This window comes from Amblyomma americanum, chromosome 1, assembly GCF_052857255.1.
Source record: "Amblyomma americanum isolate KBUSLIRL-KWMA chromosome 1, ASM5285725v1, whole genome shotgun sequence".
Taxonomy (NCBI): Eukaryota; Metazoa; Arthropoda; class Arachnida; order Ixodida; family Ixodidae; genus Amblyomma; species Amblyomma americanum.
Window position 1 is genome coordinate 547,806,370 of NC_135497.1, and position 21,744 is coordinate 547,828,113.

General features: G+C 48.9%; 1 protein-coding gene across 1 annotated transcript in view; it reads left to right on the plus strand.

The window, feature by feature from the left end:
- The window catches only part of LOC144116315 (tRNA (34-2'-O)-methyltransferase regulator WDR6), a 273,947-nt gene that overhangs the window by 62,427 nt on the left and 189,776 nt on the right, over positions 1-21,744 (plus strand). Inside the window, exon 10 of the mRNA XM_077651056.1 lies at positions 7,188-7,348. Within this exon, the coding sequence (XP_077507182.1) occupies positions 7,188-7,348 (161 nt within the window). The remainder of the gene's footprint in view (positions 1-7,187; positions 7,349-21,744) is intronic.

Sequence of the window (21,744 nt, forward strand, 5' to 3'; positions counted from 1 at the left end):
CTGACGCGCCGGAGCCTCCGCTTCTCTGTTCTTCCCCCCCATGCCTCGCTCTCCCTCGCCCTTTTATAGCCTTGGCGTTAGTCTACGTAAGCCTTGTTGTCGTCTTCTTCTTCTCTGCTCCACCAATCATCTCTCTCCACCTCACCGAATGCTTCTCCACCAATCATCTCTCTCCACCTCACCGAATGCTTCTTCTTCATCTTCTTTATTCTTCAGTTAATCCACGTCGTCTTCTTCACACCTCTTTCCTTCATAATTTTACTTTAGACTCCTTATTATACGTGACACCAACACATTTACTGTTAGCTGATCAGCGTTAGATGATTTGTCAAAATGCTTTTCCATGGTAACTTCACTCTATCACTAAATAAGCTTTTTTTACATATGTGGAGTGCCTGTGACAAAGTGAGTTGTCAGTAGAAGAGGTGTCAGTATGCACTTCGTTCCTACCACAGTGACATGAAGCATTGTAGCATCAGTGTTTTGTGCACCTTTTGTTGAAAAGTTCTTGACAGGAGGGTAGGAAGTTGTGTACGCTGAATGTGTGCACAACATAATGCGTTAAAGCAGAGGGGTCAGTACAGCGTACAGTAGACTTATTAATTCAAATATCTTTGGACTATAAATTTTTGATTGAATTATCACAAGTGCACCTTATAATATGGTCTAAGACCAAATGTGGTCTGCTTTATGGATGTGTGTGCATGTATGCAGTGTGTTTCACCAAGACTTTGCACAATTTTTAAAAATAAGCTTTTGGAATTAGAAGGGCGCTTTCTTCAGCATAGCATTGTCAGCGGTAGAATACAGCTAAGATGTGCTAACTAGCAGGCTGATTAACTAATACTGAATAGTCCACTCTTTAACTATTACTGTTAGGCCCCTTAATTATCAAGAGGCTTGTAGCCCAACGTAAGTAATATTCACATCAGTTTTTAGAATTTGTAAAATGCGGTTGCCCTCAGCGCTGTGGCCCAACAAATTCTTGCTATTTCGATGAGTTGCGCGCACTGGAGAGGTTGCTTTGCCTGCAAGCTTCCCGAAAGCGTATGTATTTTGGCTTGGTGCACGTAGCCAAAATTTGTTGTGCCACAGCACTGAGGGTAACTGCATTTTACAGATTCTAAAAACTGATATGGATATTACTGACGGCTACACGCCTCTCAGTAATTAAGGAGCTTAATGGTGATAGTTAAAAAGTTGACTGTTCAGTATTAGTTAACCATCCTGCTAGTTACCATGTCTTAGCTGTATTCTGATGTACTACACCGCTGACACTGCTATGCCGAAGCAAGTGCTCTTCTAAGTCAAAAAGCCTATTTTTAAAAATTGTGTAGTCTTCGGTGAAACATCCTGTATATAGTATCTTGGCATTTTTTCTCCACAAAAACCTAGCTATAAGCTTTTTCAGAACATAAAATATGGTTGAAAATCACTGATTTATTGATTCAGCCAGCGATCTCTAACCGGTTGGGCGGTTGGAAAAAAAGATTACCGTATTTACCCGCATAATAGGTGCACTTTTCTCTCAGAAAATCCGGCTGTAAGTTCGGGTTGCGCCTATTACGCGGGGTAAAATTTCCGAAAATTTTTCAACTCGCATTCTCGCGCTTTAAATTTGAACATATGTAAAGAAAATAGCTACTTCCACATCATTTACTAATATATGCAGCATAAAAGTAAAACTGAAAGGTAGCTACATTCATTGAACAGGCAAGAGACGTTGACTGTACACACACGTAAAATTTATTTACAGACATGTCACTGTCCTCTCCTTCCGCTATTCGGAGTCCGAGAGCACACTCTCATCACCGCTGAGTGGGAACTCGCTATCGTTTTCTTTATCCAAATTCCACAGCATGTCGTCTTCGCCCGCATCCAGTGCGTTGGAGATCCCAGTCTTGAAGCTCTTCCTGATGACGTCATCGGATATCTCTCGCCAGGCTTCCACGATCCATCCGCACAACATTTCCACAGTCAGCCTCTTAATTTTGCCACCTGGAGTTAGTTGATGCTGTCCCCCAGCCATCCAGTTAGTGTACAGCCTTCGAACGTTGTCCTTGAAAGGCTTATCCAAAGGCTGCAGTACCAACGTGAGGCCACCCGGAATCACGGCAATATCCGTGCGCAGCTCCTTCAACTTCTCTCGTACACCTTCCACGAGGTGCCCGCGAAAACTGTCCAAAACGAGCATGGCCGGATACAGCAGAGCGCCAGGCTGCCGGCCCCAAACTGTCTTAATCCAATCAACCATCAATTATTCATTCATCCAGCCTTTCTCCTGGACCCTGACGTGGATTTGTCCACCGAAATTTCCTTTTGGAAGAGTCTTACGTTTAAAAATAACGTAAGGCGGCAGTTTGCGACCGTCCGCAGTCACTGCCAACATTACAGTACATCTTAGTTTTTGTGCGCCAGATGTTCTAATAAGCACACTTCGTGCACCTTTCTCCTCCACAGTCGTGTTTCTCGGCATGTCGAAACAGTGCGGGGTCTGGTCTGCGTTCCCAATCTGTGATAAAATGAAGTTCTTTGCTGCCGGAGCCGTATAACAAAACGGTGAAACTCTACTACCTCGTCCTCGTATGCCGAGGGCAAGCGCTGGCACAACGATGTCCGCCTTCTCAGGGCGAGTCTATGGCGTCGCAAGAAGCGCATTGTCCATCCGGAGCTTGCCTTGAAATCCTTGTCTTCGATGCCCTGCGCTCAGGCAATTCTGCACGCCTCGGTCTGCACTATTTCGAGGGACACAGCACAACAGTCCTGTCGCAGTTCCCGTATGTGCTGAACGAGTTGCTGCTCCACTTGAGGATACTTTCCGGATTTTGCACCTCGGAAGGCCCATCGTAACTTGTTGGTGGCCTGAAGTTTTTCCCGCTGATCTCGCCAGTAGTGAACACTGGTTTCCACGACACTGAAATGTCTGCTTGCAGCATGGCTTCCGTTTTCAAGTGCATACTGCACAGCTTATAGTTTGAATGCAGCCGTGTAACTCGTGTACTTCCCCATTGTGAACAACAAAACCGCACCAACTGCACGCCGCTTCCAAAATGGCGGAAAGTGGTGTTTTTTTGCGGTGGCTTCTTTCCGTGAGGGTGATTGGATTGGATAGCGACCCGTTGATGACGATGGCACTGTCGCTTGTGTCGATTCGCCTTCGACCTTGTACCTATACGTGGCCTCCAAGAGCCTCGTCCTTTTCCGAGCTGCCACAGTGAAGGTAGCGAAAAGCGTGCATTTTCAGCGCGGCAGTTTGGGCGGTATCGGTAGTCGATGGAAGGACTGTTGTCGCCCGTTGATGCGCCCTTTTTTTTCTTTTTTCGACGGCTGTGTGTTGCACTATAAATACGGTATTGATCACATCGCCAAGTTCGGGGTGCTCCTATTATGCACGAAAATAAAAAAAATCAGATTTTTCCCGACCAAACTGGGAGTGCGCCTATTATGCGAGTAAATAGGGTAATGTGCATGGTTTCTTCAGAGTACAACACGTTAATTGGGATTTGAAATGACAGGCAGAAAAAAGTCCGAATTATCTGAAAGCCAAATTTTGTCATGGCCTCTAAAAACACTGTCTTGCATCGTAGTAAATTTATCTAATGAAAAAAAATGGGCAATGGTTGCCTTGCATGCCAGTTTTCACTGGGGCACAACAATGACTTTTCTCAGTTCTGCCAACGCTTTGTTGTGTGCATACTAACGGGATTGCTGAAGCAGTACTGCTTCAAACTTGTAAGGCCTTCCGCGGCCTCCTTCACATGCGCAACGCGGCAATGGTGGAGCCTCCTCACAAGTGGCAGTGTCCATACAGCAAGCAGCTCGTGGTGAGCACCCGTTCTTGGCTCGGAGGTAGATCCACACGGAGAGAAGTGAAGCGAACACACATCTGCGTGGGAACGGCGAGGCTCCTTCTAAAAAGAGAAAAGAGCAACGACGCGGCAGGCAGAGTCTGAAGTGTGTGCAGCTGGGCATGGCGTAGCCGATAGACGCTATTGCTGCAGGCTGGTAGCGAACCTTGCAAAACGAAACTATTTCAGCTCAAGCGGCAACCAAAATTTGTTTGAATTAATCGAAAGTGAAGACTATTGCGAGTCGTCTGCTGTAACTGGTGGTTGCTTTTCATGCCTCTTAGTGCAGGGTTTTTAGTGGTGGGAAGGAACGCTGTGCCAGTTGTACCAACCTGCGTGATTGCGCTAAACCTGGTACATGTTGCTACAAATAGGCAGATAGAAGTGCTCCAAAATACTGTTTGAGCCGTGGCAAATGCAAGATGCGCAGGCATAAATCTAGCTCGGTGTATGACAAGAAAGATGACCGACCCCGTTTTGCTTTGTAGCCCTGCTGTTAGTACATGGTGTGCACATCTTCCTCTTCTGCAGTGCTAACATTGTCCGGAAGGAACAAAAAAATTGCACTTATAACATCTAATTAGACCTTATTTTGGCTTCTCTTCATTTATTGGGTTTTTACACATCACTGTCGTGTGTCCCATAGGGGTAATGTATAACTATGAGTTAGCCTTAAGATGCATTACAGCTGATAGTTTCACAGATCTCATCTGGGCTCGATGTGACTAAAAAAATGGCAAAAGTTTTAATATACAGTGAAGCCTTGTGAGGAGTCTCCATCTCTCAAACAGTAAAAATTTCATGACGAATGCGAAGTGCTAGAAGAACAACATGGATGTAAGCGAGGGGAATGCACATTGACAAGGGAACAGTGATATGCTAGTACTGCTTCTAAAGCAACACGCAGGTGACGGCTGGCGAATGTGCAGTTGGCAGGTAGCAGAAAAGCTCCTAAACTGGAACTGTGCAGCCAGGCTTTTTTTTGGATTTTCACCTTGACTTCAGGAGCCTCATGTTATATTCTGCAAGTTGACCTAAATGGTGTCGCAGAGCTTGTGAGGACAGGTGCCTTGGGTCTGTGCATTTGGTATGTAACATATTATGCAAAGGTCAAGCAAAAATAAATGTTTGCTTTTGCATTGTGATTGTTCGAAGCAGGAGGTCAGTCATCTTGGTCTCATCATGCATGTTATGTGGGAAAGCCCACTTTTGGAACTTTGCATGAGGACCAAGTCTATCAGCGTCCGAATGTGACCAGTGCATGTGGTAAATGATGGAGAAGAAAGTAAAGAGGATGAATTTATGCAATTTCCCTGATATTAAACTTGATCTTCCGATAATTTGCCCATATATTGTGGTTTTGCCGCGGTTGGATTAATTAATGAAAGTTGGCACAGTATTCAATCGCTGCCTAATGTATGGAAATTTTCGAATATTGGAACACACCTAGAAGTTATGAATGCATTTGTATTTTTTTTAATTTTAAGCTTTAACAGGCCTTGTTCTAAGAAGTTGGTGGTTGCAAGGCATTGAACTGTAAGCCCATGAAGACAGCCTAGCTATGTTAGAAAGTATAAAGTGGATGGGAAAATTCTTGCTGATCGTGGCTACGGTGACTGATGTGTTCCTGAGAGAAAGCAATGATCCATGTGTTAATGTTTACTGAGGGTTAGTAAGGTTGACAAGGATAGATGTCTGGGCTTGTCTGTAACTCATCTCGGTGTGTTTTAGTGTAAAAGATGCAACAGGTAGATGAAGAAAGTGCACAAAGCACTAACTTTTGATTCATTTATTTGTGAAATTGTGTGGTGAAATTGATACAGGTAATCTCACAAGAAACAAGGGAGCAAAACAAGGCAGGCATTGTGCCCCAGAGCAGTAGGGTGGGAAGTTAACACAGCTGTCCTTCAGTTCGGCAATGTGTGCACCTTCTTGTATTACCTGGCCATCTGACGTCACAGAAGAAGGGGGCTTTCTCATTGGGCATTATCAATCCTTTTGGAGCCGTAGTGTACCGCATAATCTCGTGTAAGCATCGCACCTAACCTAAAGAATGGGCCGCTCCCTTTGTTTTGGACTTGAAACAAATACGGTTATACGTTTTTTTTTTATATATTCGTGTATGGGCTGCAGCATCAAAATTCGTACCCAAATTTTAAAATATTAAGTCAAGCCCTTAGACAGGTTTCTGCAGCATGCCTTGTTTGGCTCTCTTTTCTTCTTTCTTGTTGCATGCACTTCTGAAACTACCTGTACCGACTTCACCGTAGGCTTTCAGAAATGAGGGCCTGTGATGTCTGTCAGTTCTACCTGTGGCATAGAGTGGGCAAGATGAAGAAAAAAGGACATTTGGATTCTTTCACTTGCTCATCCGTTCCAGTTCTAATGCTATTCGAATTCAGACTATGCAGCTGCGCAAAATGTCACATCGATGGATTGCGGTGAGTCTTCATTCCACTAACGGTGCAGTGGTGCATCACTTGAGCGAGGCGCCACTGCACCGGCAGAGCTGTTTTAAATGCACCCACCAGTGGGGCTTGTGAGACCTAGGTTGCTCTTTCCGAGCAGTACGAGGAAGATTAACTCCTGCAAGTCTCATTTTTTCACGGATAGTTCTTCGGCAGGCTGTGTATTTAGCATACGAGTGGTGTTTGTGCAGTCTTCTTTTCCTCTTCTTCCCTACAAGTGAAGAGGGGGCAGTTGGCCAGACAGTTATCGCCTTCATGGCCTTCCTAATATTATTGCATTAAACAAAAAGAAGAGGGTGTTCATAACCAGCACTTGTGGTGCAGAGACACCAAAAACAACACAATAAGATGGTGCATAAAGCCTCTGCTTCACTCATTTATCAGGCATCTCATTGAATTTAGGACCGATGAACATTACAGCCAGACCAGTGTGCCAATTCAAAATCCTGGCTGTGAAGCCGCGGTGCCTCAGTGGTTAGGGCGCTCAGCTACTGATCCGGAGTTCTTGGGCTCGAACCCGACCATGGCGGCCGCATTTTCATGGAGGTGAAACGCAAAGGTGCCCATGTGCTGTGGATGTCAGTGCAGATGTCAGTGCACGTTAAAGATCCCCAGGTGGTCAGAATTATTCCGGAGCCCTCCACCACCTGTTTCTTCCTTTCTTCTTTCACTCCCTCCTTTATCTTTTCCCTTACGGGGCCAGCGCTGTTCAGGTGTCCCCTGATACATGAGACAGATACTGCACCATTTCCTTTCCCCAAGAACCAATTTTCAATTTTCAAGCAAATGAGTGTATGATCACCACTTGTTTGACTCAATGAAGAACAATGCTCTCTGTTCCAAAAACTGAGCAGGCTGCTGGCTCATGCAGGCGGCTTTTGCGGTGGTCCCTCGGCGGGCCTGGAGGTGGCAAGCGGGAGGAGCTTATTAAGCGAGACTACCTTGCATCGTACAGTGTTCTTGCGGTTTCCCCCAACCGTAATCACCTGGCCCTCGGAGGGATCCGTGGAGACGTGTCCATCATCCGATGTGGTAGGTACCTCCAGCTAAACTCAACGTATGCATGGCTGCTGGATGATAACTTGACCAAGTTGCTGAGGAAGCTCTGCCAGCGGTTTCCTTGAAATGTCTGGACTCCTGCCGTAGGAGGCTACCCTGGCTCATTTCTTTTCCTGCATCTCCTGACTGCCTCCTGTACAGTTGCTGCTTTCCGTCTGCCACTTGTCCATAGCTAGGGGGCAGACAAAGCAAACAGTGGACAAGAAAATTACGTCAAGATGCCGGCAGACAGCTGGGCTGGCATCCACAGAGAATTTAAAGCACCACGGCAGCAAAAACAAGTGCATTCGGTCGTCGCCGGGATTGAAATGCCTGAGCGATCTGCCGCACTCTATTTAAAGGGCTGCTAAATGTCCTGAGCACTTTTGCAGCATTCTGTGGCGACTTTCCAAAGCAGCCTAGTTACATCTGGGGAGCATAAAAATGGGTCATTTGTGTTGTGTGATACACACAGACTTATTAGACATTGTAGCGACAGCAATAGACAAATGTTGAAAAACTAAACAGACAAACAAAAAACAGGTTTGTGGCATTAGGGATCTGTTTTGGGAGCCAGTACAAGTTCCACTAGGGCACCTGATTATTCACAAGATGCCTCACAGCTTTTGCATGTGGTTCTCAATAAAGGGCTATAGACACCAAGTTTTTGCTTGCGTATTTTTTTTTTCAAGCGATGCGTTAGACATTGGTATGCGTGGAGCACCCCATAGCATTTTCCTATGACCACTGAATGATTTGTAATTGAATTTCTTCGTGATGTTGTTTCAGTTTCATCAACCGAACGATGGCTGTGACGTGTCGTTGAGCTTTAGGTCACGTGAGGCACAGAAAAACGGCGATATAACTGCTGATGCATCATTTGTTGTAATTCTAGATCTTGAAGCAGGCTGGTTTGAATGCTGTAGTAAGTTAAAACTATGTATCAATGTTTATATTGCATTTTTTATGTGCCTCACCTCACCTAAAAATCAACTGCATGTCATAGCCATCGTTTGATTGATGAAACCAAAACCGAAGCAGCATTAGAGAAGAAAGTCAATTATAAATTATTAAGCAGCCCTAGGCAAATACCATGCATCGTTTGAAGGCAAAAAACATGCAATAAAGTTAGGTGTCTACAGTCCTTTAAATGAGAGTAGCCAATGCCATGGTGGTGGTGGTAAAAACTTTATTTTCGTCAAAATTCATTCAAAGGTGCTCTTTCATAGATCGACTGGGGTCTTCATTGCGCTTTTCTTCATTCCCTGCTTCACTGCTGGTCGCGTGATGTGGCCAGGAGCCCTTGGCGCTCGGCGACTTCCAAAGCTCGGCTCATGGCCCGGTATTGGGCCTTCAGGTCGGAGCTGAGCACCGCAACCTCCCACTCTTCGCAGTTCGAGAGCTGCAGTTCCATCGGCGGTGTGTTCCGTGGACATTCATGCAGTATATGAGCTAAGTCGGCCCTATCTTGACCACATAGCTTACACTGGGGCGGCAATACTCCCGGATACATATTGGAGCTTTTATAAGGGTTGAGGAAAGTGCTTGTCTCAAGTTTTCTCCAGGCCACCTGCTGGGGATTGGTCAAAGACTTATCGGGGGGTGAGTATTTAAGTCTATCATTGCGATAGTGCATAGTTATGTCATGATACGTGACCATGCACTCCCTGGCCGACCTCAGGTTTGGGCAGGCCACAGCCCTGTTGACGAATCCTCGGGCAAAATCGTGGGCTACTTCGTTCCCCGGGTGGGATGAGTGCGCAGGCACCCAGATAATTTGAATTTTGTGGCTAGGTACTAGATTGGGCTGTCTGTCAAGAATAGACATGGTGGAAGCGTGGACTCTCCTTTCGCAAAATTTCGCATATCTGTCTTGGGATCGCTGAGAATATATTCAGTTCCGTTGAGGCAATGGCCAGGCCGATAGCCGCCTCCTTGGCCTCCTCCCTGTGCTTCACCTTAACAGTGGCCACTGCAAGGGGGTTGCTCAAGTTGCCAACTATCCCTATCGCGAAAGCCGCTTCCTGGTTAGGATACTCCGCGACATCGACGTAGACTGTCTCCTGGAGCTGAGAATAGTTCTTGTGTAGTGCTTTTGCCCGTGCTTTCCGCCTTGCGGCGTGGTGTTCAGGGTGCAAGTTTTTGCTCATGGGATTAATATAAAGCTCTTTGTGTATATCGGTGGGGAGCTGGCCTACGGGACTGTGTGTGGATTCACATCCAATCTGCAATTCTCTCAGTATACTTTCCGCTCGGGTTCTTGACAGACGCTCGTACTGAGCCACATGATGGGCTTCCACCAGTTCCGTCGTCGTATTGTGTATTCCCAGATGTAGAAGTCTCTCAGTGGGTGTACACTTGGGGAGATGAAGGGCGGATTTGCAGGTTTGCCTGATGAGGCACTCTGCTTTGTCCTTTTCTGATTGATGGAGATGTAAATAAGGTATAGAGTAGACGATACGACTCAGGACGAAGACTTGAACCAACCTCCTGAGGTCCACCTCCTTCATACCCTTGTGCTTAATCTGATTAATGTGTTTGATTAATCTTAACCTGATTAATCAGTCTGTCTGGCTGACGCAGCCAATGAGTTTGTTTAGACTGATGGTATTCCTACCGTTGTTTTGAATGTGCATGCCTAGAAGATGGAGGGTAGCTACCTCGGGAACCGGGACCCTGTCTACGTGCACTAAAAAGAGTGGGGGTGTGCTTTTGGGCAAAGGGCGACCTCTGATCACCAAGAGCTACGATTTCTGAGGGGAACATGAAATACCAACGCTGCCGGCATAGTGGACGACGGCGTCAGCCGCTGCCTGCAACGTCTCCTCCATTTCTCCATCCCTACCCGTCGTGACCCATAGAGTGACATCGTCGGCATAAAGAGAGTGTGAGAAGTTGGGGATGGGGGTAGGGTGATGTTGAAGAGGAAAGGCGAGAGTACAGACCCTTGCGGGGTTCCTCTACTACCTAGGGAGAAGGTGTCAGATTGCAGATACCCTATCTGTATCTCCACCGTCCTGTCAGACAGGAAGGCTTTGATATAGTTATGGACTCGTTCACCTACATTGAGTCTAGAGAGGGAGGTTAGTGTTGCCTCGTGGTCGACATTGTCGAATGCCTTGGTGAGATCAAGAGCCAGGATGGCGCTAGTTCTCATCTTACGGATTGGGCTGAGCACTCCTTCCGAAATGCGAAGTATAGTGTCCTGGGTCGAGAGATGAAGTCTAAAGCCTAGCATCATATTTGGGAAGAGAATGTTCGCGTCCATGTGGTTATGGAGGCGGTTGAGGACCACATGCTTCATCAGCTTACCCATGCAAGATGTAAGCGAGATGGGTCTGAGATTCTGTAATGCTAGCTTCTTGCCGGGCTTCGGAATGAAGACAACCTTCACGTGCTTCCAGGAATGAGGGAGTTCCCCTTCCCGCCAGCACTTGTTCATGAAGTCGGTGAGCGCCCTCACTGAATTTCTGTCGAAGTTGCGCAAGGTGCGGTTTGTGACTCCATCCTTGCCAGGAGTGGAAGTACCGAGTCTGGGAAGGGCTGCTCGCACTTCTGACTCCGCAATTTCCTCGTCCAGTTCTGGATTGGCGATACCCTCATAGCTCGGGAGGGGTTCCCGAGGGGACATGTCTAAGTATCTGTTTCTCAGCTCCTCCAGAAGATCGTCATCCGGAAGGGGGTTCTCCTAAAGGATACGTATTATTTCCTTCCTGTGGGCGGACTTGCAGTTCTCTGGGTCTAAAAGATACCGCAGCAAATGCCACGTATCCTTCAGTCCCAGTTTACCGCTCATTTGATCGCAAACCTGGCCCCATTGCTGCTTGGCCAAGTTCTGTGCATGGCTCTCGATGTCCTTAGCTAGTCGACCTATTCTTCGGCGTAACTTACGATTGTGTTTTTGAGCGAGCCATATCTTCCGAAGGCTCTGGTACGCTTGGCACATATGCAGGAGACGGCTATCCACCGACGAGATCTCCTCCGGAGAGGGAATCTCGTGGGTGGCAGTCTCCACATCCTGTATGAGACTCGAGGCCCAATCCTCCAGGTTGTCGATAGTGTTAGAAGCAGTGTGCTCCCTTAAGGTTCTGGACCTATCCCAGTCCGCGATGCGGGCCGGTCTCTTGTTCTTTCCCTTCGGAGACCCTGCGTAACGATGGACATGACGATGTAGTGGTCACTCCCAAAATTTTCCAGAGTATTGATCCACTCTACGTTCGACCCACTCTATGTTCGAGTGTTTATCCACTCTACACCAGTGCCATGCTGCAATTGAACTGCCAGAACTGGTGCTGCACGCTTGCGGCACTGCCGCAGAACTTTGCTGAACTGGTGCAGCGAGTGTAGCCAATCAAACATGTTACATGCACGCATGTCCCGGAGGGCTGCTTTGCATGGCGTCAGTGGTGACGCCACCATTGACAAGTGAGCCACATGTGCACGCTATGCCAAAAATGAATTGGTGATGGAGCAGCACATCTGGAGATTGAGCTCAAATCTGCGATTCTTTCTCCCTGTGCTCTGACAGTGTGATAGCCTCAGTACCTGCCGCCACGAGAAAGGCATCATCGGGGTGATTCTGGGTGAGCACAGCACATGGTGGTTCAATATTACAGTGAAGGTTAAGCCTTCACAATTTATAAAGGAAGCATGAAGGAGGGTTATGAGCTGCAGGAAGGGGCAAATGCGCAACGCTAGGCAATGAGTAAGTCAGTGCTGCAAGCTTTTGAATGCCATTGCTATAACTTTATTGCAAGAGCATTAGTACCCCTATCTCAGAAAAAATTGTCCATTGCTTAACCGCTGTACCACTGTGCTGGGGTTAGTATGAGGACTCCTTGCGATCTCTGGTTGTGAAGTCGAGAATTACCAGTTCCGCATATATGGGCATTAACCCTTTAACCTTGTCATGTCATACCCTCAAAGCGAAGCCTAAGTGTTCCCTCCAGTTTCTTTTTTTGATGCTGTTTATACATATTGACACATTGGTACAAGCAGCATATTTCATTAAACAATGTTAATGCAAGTATGACAGCGAGTGAACATTATTGAGAGTCTACACTTGATTTATCAATAAAAATAGCAACAATAATATTTTGTTTACAGCAAGTCAGATGAGGTGTCCTGGGCATGCATATGGTCTGCTGGTATGCAACCGCCTCAGCGCAGGTGACCTTTCTGTACGATAGCCTCAAGTATTTTTGCTGTTGTTCACTGCGTACGGCAGTTTACCCAGTCTGGGCTAATTAACTAGAATAAGACACCAAACAATTTGCTAAACTTTTCGTTACTCGATTCCTATTCATAGCTGCCCCCTCAGGAAATGGGCAGCTTAAGAGGTGTCGCGTATTAGGGGTAAGTTGACACAGTGACTGCCAACCTCAGCAACATTCTGCGATTGTTTTGTGAAACTGAACTCCTCCTTCAGAAATGCGCTTTGTTTATGACACTCCTGCATGAAATCTTCCAAGCAAGTGCGCTTTCGCAACCGAGGACCAGGTGAAGCGTCGGACAGCATAAATCCATTTTTCATGAAGCGCCTTGTTCACTGGGAAATGTGTGGTAAAGCACTCCTATTGTCTTCTCCGAGTGAATCGTGTGTCTCACAACACCAGTTACGACAGTCACTGATACGGACACAAACTGCTAGCAAAGGTTACAGCTGAACCCACGAAGACTGTTGCCGCTGTCTGTCCTGTCATCATGCACAGGGTTGGCCATAAAAGCAGCTCATTTGACAGCGTGAATCAGGAGGATGGGCAACTGTCTTTAAAATTGTTTTGCAGGAAAGCTATTTTGTGCTCAGGCGTCATTTGATACATACAATCTTGACTTCGAGAAGGACTTACCGTATAAATTTCAGTGACATCTGTGAGCATTAGAAGTCACCGGAATTGTCCATTGGTGGCACACATGGTCTATTGGTGGTGCATGCTCAGTCAGCTTCCCGGTGCTCCAGTAATAGTCACAGTAACACATTGCACGATGTGCTAAAAACCTCTAGTAACTGCTAGTGGTTGATTCTATTCGCTGAACTAGGGCAAGATCTAGTAGAAAGCTTTTTCCATAGCATGGAGGATGGCTAGCCCCCCTTTAGAAAGCATGATGCTATCACCTTAGCTTGTGCTTTTGCTGAGTGCAGAAAATTTGCTGCATTGTTCTGCTGTGGCTGTGTTTACGTGACCGGCTAAATTTCTCAATGCGGTGACTTCCCTTAGCCTGAAAGTTGACTGAATCTGTGGAAGCTGTGTGACTTGCATCAGCCTCTTGTCTGGCAGATAATTCCTTGAACCAGACCAACTTGGACACCTGCTGTCATAAGTTTCTGTAATGTAGCTGTGGAAAAGAAATTCATTTGCATCCAGGGCACGTTGCTAGAGCTTCGGTGATGCACTGTGTAGTTCGCGTAGTCAGGATTAAGCTGCTTATATTTATTCCAGCTTGTGTGCAAAGGCAGGCGTGAAACTGAACTTTTTTGCTAATATACAGTGAAACCTCGTTGAGGCATCTTGTGGGATTGCAGAAAAACTATGTGCAAAGTGAAAACAGTTTAAATATACTGCCGCAGTGTTAGCCATTTACTGGCGCCGCTATGCGGTGGGACAGCACCCGCTGGTCTTCTTTGTCTTCCCCGGCTCGTGCGTTCGTTCGCTGAGAGTGTCTGCCTGGATAGTCCTGGTGTGCCCTTCTGCCCTTTCTGCCAGCTTTCGGTGACATTTTGGTGCAGGTGCTGGGTAATTTCCCAATGCACGAAGAGCTCCAGGGAGCCTCCGACGATGCCCAGCTACACCCCGTGGACACAACACCTGTCCACAGGGCAAGCCGCCGCTTGCGAGGCTTAAATCCTGAGTTCCGACCTCTGACGGCGCGACCCCACGCAATGATGCTCACTGCGACAAGTCAGACCACCCAGAATGCCGTCAGTTCCCCACCGCTGCTTCTTCATGCGCCTCGCACTCCCACGTCATTTCATGCCAACAAGTTCGAAGACGTGTAAGACTGGTTGGCCAGCTACGACCGAGTCGCTGCATTTAACCTGTGGGACGAGGACTGCAAGCTACACTATGTCTATTTTGCCCTGGAAGACTCCGCCAAGACGTGGTTTGAAAACCACGAGTCCACTATCCCCACCTGGCAACAGTTCCGGCGACAGCTGCTCGACACCTTCGGCAGCAACGAACGGAAAGAGGAGCTGATGTCACCCTGCAATGCCGAGCGCAGCGGCCAAATGAGAGCGTCACCATGTTCGTAGAAGACACGACGTAGATCTTCAACCGCGCAAATCCTACCATGTCTGAAACGAAGAAGGTGCGTCATCTTATGCGAGGAGTGAAAGGGCAGCTTTTCGTAGGACTTGTGTGCGACCCTCCTAGCACAGTGGTTGACTTTGCTCGGGAGGCGATGAGCATGGAGCACGCCTTGCAGTAGAGGTTCGCGCATTATGGCCGTCCGGCGAATATAACTGCTATGGACGCCAACATGCCGCTGCTTGGAACCGAGAGTGAGGCCCTCCGTGAACTTGTCAGGAGCATTGTGCGCGAGGAGCTACAGAAGCTTCGCCTTGTCGAGCAACACCCGGGTGTCGGAGCCATCTCGGATGTCATTCGCGACGAAGTCCGTCGAGCGGTGCAGCCAATGGCCTGTCTCCAGCCGCTGCCTGAGCCGTATATCATGACATACAGTGAAGCGTTGCGCAGCTCTGCGCCAGCACCGCGGCGTTTTACTGCCCTGCTCTTTCTGTACCGCATCAACACTTTTCGACTTCGCCTGCCCTCTCCAACGCACGACCACCCCTCAGCAAAGCACATGCGTGGTGCACATCGAACAACCGGCCCCTGTGCTTCCACTGCGGTGAGGTCGGCCACATATTGCGCCACTGCCCGTATCGTCGGATGGGCCTGCGAGGGTTTTCTCTAGACGCACCGTGGCCACGCTATGGTGAACGACCCCCATGACATCGAGCAGTATCTGTCGGCCAGCGTCCCCCCTGTGCCTTCGCCACAGCACCCGTCCAGGTCACCGTCACCCCGTCGGTTCTCTTCCCCAGGTCACCAGCCGTCCATCCGGCAGTCCCGTTGTTCACGCTGGGAAAACTGAAGACGGCGACCTCTGGGGGTAGGGCCGCCGTTGCTGTGCAATTCGAACAAGATCCTCCGCTTGCCGACTTGACCCTTCAAGACCCTTCAACCCGATCTTCCACCTGTTCTGACCCCCTTCCGACGCCCAGAACAGCCTCTGCTTGACGCCCCATTTCTATGAACACCTCGACCCTCTGGAACCTTCCACTGCGCGCGTTCCAGAAAATGAGGTTGTTTCAGCCGAAATTCCGGTCCTCGCTGACAACCATCATTGGACTGCCCTCGTCGATACCGGCGCAGATTTCTCAGTTATGAGTCGTGGTCTTCCTACCCTCTTGCGAAAAGTGCTGACACCCTGGTACGGACCACAAATTCGGACCACTGGCGGTCACGTGGTGATGCCACTCGGCGTCGGCACCACTAGGATTGAGATTCGCGGTATCATCTTCACTGGTTGCTTCGCTGTGCTGGCTGAGTGTTCCAAGGACCTGATCCTCGGTCTTGATTTGCTTCACGAAAATGTGGCTGTCATCGACCTCCGCGAACTCATGGTGACATTCTCCGCCCCATGCACCGTACCCGACGGCAGTGCGCCAGGAAGACCTGTTTTTCGCGTGTCCAGCGACCACGTCACTCTACCACCGCATGCCAGCTTATTTGTTACGGTGGACTGCGACAACCCCCGCGTGACCAACGGCATTGCAGAAGCAAACTTGTCTTTACTGCTGAGCCAACAAGTCTGCATCGCACAGGGTGTCGCTGCCTTGCAGAACCAGCGAACTGAGCTTCTGGTTACGAACTTTAGCGCCGAATACCGCCACTTGGTGAAAATTTAGCCATCGCCTATTTCGATGAAATTACCGAGCCCGCCACCCACTGCGCGTTGTCAACGTCCAGGGACACCCCTCTAGGAGGACCTAGTCAAACAGTTAAGGCTGACGTGAACCCTGCTTTGAACACTGATCAGCATCGCCACTTGCAAACAAATTCTTGACTCTTTTCATGACTGCTTTGCGACCACCTCTAAGGTCAGGCAGACGTCCATAATGGAACATCGCATCATAGTTGATGACAGTGAGCGGCCTATTTGTCAACACCCCTATCGAGTGTTGGCGAGAGAACGTGGGGCGATACGACTGCAGGTGGACGAAATGCTCCAGGATAATGTCATACAACCGTCTACAAGTCCATGTGCTTCACCCGTTGTGCTGCTCGCCAGGAAGGATGGGGCACTGAGATTTTGTGTCGACTATCGAAGACTTAACAAAATTACCAAAACGGACGTTTACCCATTACCTCGAATCGATGACTCTTTCGACCGGCTGCGTCATGCCCGCTACTTTTCTTCTCTTGACCTCCGCAGTGGGCACTGGCAGATTGAGGTAGATGAACGGGACCGCGAGAAGACAGCGTTCGTTACTCCTGACGGGTTGTACGAGTTCAAGGTGCTCCCCTTCGGCTTGTGTTCCGCTCCTGCCACCTTTCAAAGAATGATGGGCACTGTCCTCGTTGGCCTCAAATGGCAGTCCTGCCTCGTCTACCTTGATGATGTCATTTTTTCTGCCACCTACGATGAGCATCTCAAGCACTTGAGTGCTGTACTGGAGGCCATACGATAGGCCGGCCTCTTGCTCAAACCAGAGAAATGCCACTTTGCGTTCCAACAGCTGAAGTTCCTGGGCCATGTCGTGAGTGCTGAAGGTGTTAGCCCTGATGCTGACAAGACAGACGGCTGCCGTCTCTGCGTTTCCGACCCCCACTGATAAGCGTGCTCTGCGCCGTTTTTTGGGTCTCTGCGCCTATTACCGACGTTTTGTGCGAGACTTCTTCCGACCAGCCGAGCCTCTAACTCGCTTGACAAAGGACAACCAACCCTTCATCTGGGCCCAAGGACAGCAGACGGCATTTGACGACCTCAAGAACCATTTCCAAACTACGCCCGTCCTTGTCCACTTCGACGAGGAAGCGGACACGGAACTACACACCGATGCCAGCAATGTTGGTCTGGGTGCTGTCCTCGTTCAGTGGCAGGATGGTATTGAGCGCGTGATTGCTTCTGCAAGCCGCACTCTGTCGCGATCTGAAGCGAATTATTCTACCATAGAAAAGGAGTACCTTGCTGTCGTTTGGGTGGTAACGAAATTTCGCCCATACTTGTATAGTCGCCCATTTCGAGTCGTGAGTGGTCACCACTCGCTTTGTTGGCTCACGAACCTTTAAGACCCATTGGGGAGGCTGGCGCGTTGAAGTCTCCGCTTGATTCGATGTTACCATCGTGTACAAGTCTGGCAACAAACACAGCGACAGACTGCCTGTCCCGTGCTCCTCTGCCATAGACCATTGCTGACACGGAAGACGATCCCGCTTTTCTTGGCGCTTTAACCACGTGCATCCTTGCTCAACAACAGCGAGATGATGCCGAGCTACGGCCCCTCATAGAGTACATCGAAGGTCGCACCTCGTCGCCGCCCAGCTTTTTCACACGCGGGCTATCGTCGTTCTGCATGCGGGGTAGCATGCTCTACAAGAGAAACTACGGTCCCACGGACACTCCGTACCTGCTCGTGGTCCCAATGGTGCTTCCAGACGAAGTTCTGCACGCATGCCACGACGACCTTTCTTCCGGCCACCTTGGCTTTTCTCACACGTTGGCGCGGATACGGCAGAAGTATTACTGGCCCCGGCTTGGTACAGTTGTCCAGCACTACGTTAAGTCTTGCTGCGAGTGCCAACGTCGGAAGACACCACCTGTGAAGCCGGCCAGCCTATTGAAGCCCATTGATCTGCCCCGAATTCCTTTCCACCAGGTCGGCATGGACTTGCTGGGACCATTTCCGACATCATCATTGGGCAACAGGTACATTATAGTTGCCACCGACTACATCACCCGGTATTGAGACGAAAGCCCTTCCCTGCGGCACCGCTGCTGAAATTGCGAACTTTTTCATCTTTAACATTGTCCTCCGTCACGGTGCCCCTGCAGTCGTTTTAACTGATCGAGGCACGGCTTTTACACCAGCCCTTACTAAGGAAGTTATGCATCTCAGTGGCACCAGTCACCGTCGAACCACTGCCTACCATCCTGAAACAAATGCACTGACTGAGCGACTCAATAAGACCATTGCCGACATGCTTTCTATGTACGTTGACACCGACCATAAGAACTGGGACCAGATTTTGCCTTACGTCACGTTCGCATATAACACTGCTTTTCAAGAGACGGCACGCTTCATGCCGTTCCGTTTGGTGCACGGTTGTGAAGCCACAACCATGCTGGATGCAATGTTACTGCCAGACGTTGCACGTCCCTCCGTCGCTGGCGCTGAAGAGTTCGTTCGGCACGCAGAAGCCGCCTGCCAGCTAGCCAGACAGCGAACCCGTACCCAGCAGGAAAGCGACACTCAACGTTACAACGTTCATCACCGGGCGGTGCTTTACCACCCTGGCGATCAAGTTTGGGTTTGGACCCCAATCCGTCTGCGGGTTTGTTCCGAAAAACTTCTGCACCGCTACTTCGGCCCCTACAAGGTACTGCGCAAACTTAGTGGCCTTAACTACGAAGTGCTCCCGCAAGAGTGTGTTCGCTCCTCCAAGCGGCAGGCGGCATCGGAAATCGTCCACATTGCCAGGATGAAGCCCTACCACGCCCGCTAGGACTTATCCTGCAAAGTCCGGCGCCACAGACTTTATTCCAGATTTCCCCGCAGGGGGGCGCCTGCAGCTTGCAGGCGTTGCGACGGTGAATGGCGACACCGCGGGTTCCCGAGCATCCGCAGGGACATCCCCGCAAGGGGATGATGGTGAACAGTGCATCACCACAGACCCGAGCACCCACGCTTCGCCGTGCGTGGCATCGCCGTGTCCGGGGAAAAGGGGATCCTGGTGATTGTGCCGATGCCGAGCGTTTGGACCTTTAAGGCCCCTCGGCGGAAGCAACACACCACTTTGGCCCCAGCTTCACGTAGACGGCACCTCCGGCCTGACCCAACCGGGGGAAATCGGCAGTCGCCTTTTCTTATCCTCCCCTCTGTCTTTCACTTTCCTCTCTCTTTCTCACAACTCTCCTATCTCCTACTCACTTCTTAGTTTTTTTCACTTTTCATAGGCGGCGAGGGTTAACCTTGTGTGGCCAACCACCCCGAGTTGTGTCGTATTTAGTTATAGTTGAGGTGTACAGCTGGCGTGGGCAGGACTTGCGTTTAAGTTCCTGTCCCGTCCCTTTGTTGTACTCCATGGTGGGTGGCTGGCACCATGACTGAAAAACTTCATTTTTTATGGCTCCCCCCCTTTCAAAACCCGATCGCTCTCTCAAGAGAGGGCGGAACGAAGCAGCAGACTTTTTTTCAAAAAAGAAACCGACATTGACATTCACCAAGTTCTATGTTATCCACAGCGAAAGTAATGAAAAACAAGCACGAATAATTTCTCCGTTCCTTGTGTCTAAATGCTTAACAGATACCCTGGGCCCTGGCTACAAGGTGTCTAAAATCGCCAGCGGAGACTTATTGTTAGAACTCTTTGACAACATCCAGAACTCGAAAATCGCAAACATTGCATCCATCGGAGAAATCCCAGTTTTCATAACAGCGCACCGATCCCTAGACTCAGTCCGTGGTGTCATCTCTGAAAATGACTTCACACATCTAACCGAAAAAGAATTGCTGGAAGGCCTGTCTGACCAAAATGTCACAGATGTGTACAGAATGAAAATCCGGAAAGACAACAAAGAAATAGAGACAAAACACTTGGTTCTAACATTCAATACAAGTACATTACAAGAAACCATCGATGTAGGATACTTAAAAGTAAATGTCAGGCACTATATTCCAAACCCATGAAGATGCTTCAACTGTCAAATGTTTGGCCACGGCCCACAGAGCTGCCGCGGCCGCAAAACGTGCGCAAAATGTGCTTCCAAGGATCGCGTTTCTGAGGAATGTGACGCAGCCCTGCGCTGCGCTAACTGCGAAGGAGAACATGTTGCATACTCCAGGGCCTGTCCGTCCTGGAAGAAGGAAAAAGAGATTATCACGATAAAAACCAAGGAAAACATTTCATTTAAAGAAGCAAGAAGGCGATTTGCCGTTACCAACCAGTTCTCCTTCACAGCAAAATCCAGCTTTACTGATGTGGTGCGCAGGGGCGGTGCGCCACACAGCACCCCGGTGCCTGGCGAGGCCACTTCCATCGAGCCAATGGCAGGGCCATTCACGCCCCAGGCAGGGTCAGTGAAAGCTGCCCTGTCATTGCCAAAGCAGGGAGCGCCGGTCCATGCGTCGGCATCCCGCAGGACTTCCCCCTACCGGGGGAGGACTGAAACCCACAAACCCGCGGCTTCCCCGCGGTCCTCCAGCGCCTCTCGTGAGGCGATGGATACAACTGCCACTCCGCCTGCTTTGCAGCGGCGGAACAGCTCTCTTGAACGAAAAAAAGACAGGCCCCTAATAACGGGCCCACTACCTAAGTAAATCCCCTTTCATTTCCTCTCAAAAACATAAACATGGCTTTTTTAATCCATTGGAATTGTAGAGGACTTATGCGGAATTACAGCGACATAACACATATTTTAGGGTCAGTGTTACTCACAGCTTTATGTCTTCAGGAGACCAATCTTGGTCCACAACATGTACATATCCTGAAACATTATAAAGATTTTAGACGCGATCGAGAGCAGGCAAATCGGCTATCGGGAGGCGTCGCGATAGTCGTTCAAAGCGGCGTCCCTGCTCAAGAAATTAAACTCAAAACAAAACTTGAGGCGGTTGCAGTCAGTATCGTAAGCTACAAAACACTAACAATCAGTTCCGTATATTTTCCTTCGCATTTTACGTTAACACTCCATGATCTACAGCAACTGATCAGAGAACTTCCGGAGCCATATCTGTTACTTGGGGATTTTAATGCTCACTCCTCCCTGTGGGGAAGCGAACGCTGTGACGCTAGAGGTCAAATAATCGAAGATTTTATCCTGACGAATAATGTATGTCTTTTAAATACGAAAAAGGCCACATACTGTTCCCCAACGTCTGGGAAAATGAGCAGTTTAGACCTGTCTTTTTGTTCACCTTCTGTTTTTAGCGATTTTAAGTGGGACGTATTAGACAACCCGTTTGGGAGTGATCACCTACCAGTTTTTATAAGCCTATCATCCTCACCTGCAGTCATCCCAAGCAAACCACGGCGATGGAAGCTACATTTAGCTGATTGGGCGTTGTTTAGAGAAAAGGCCAGATTAGAAGACATTTACTCAGAAACACTTAGCATAGATGAAATCAATGAAATTCTCACAAAGTGCATCATCGATGCTGCACG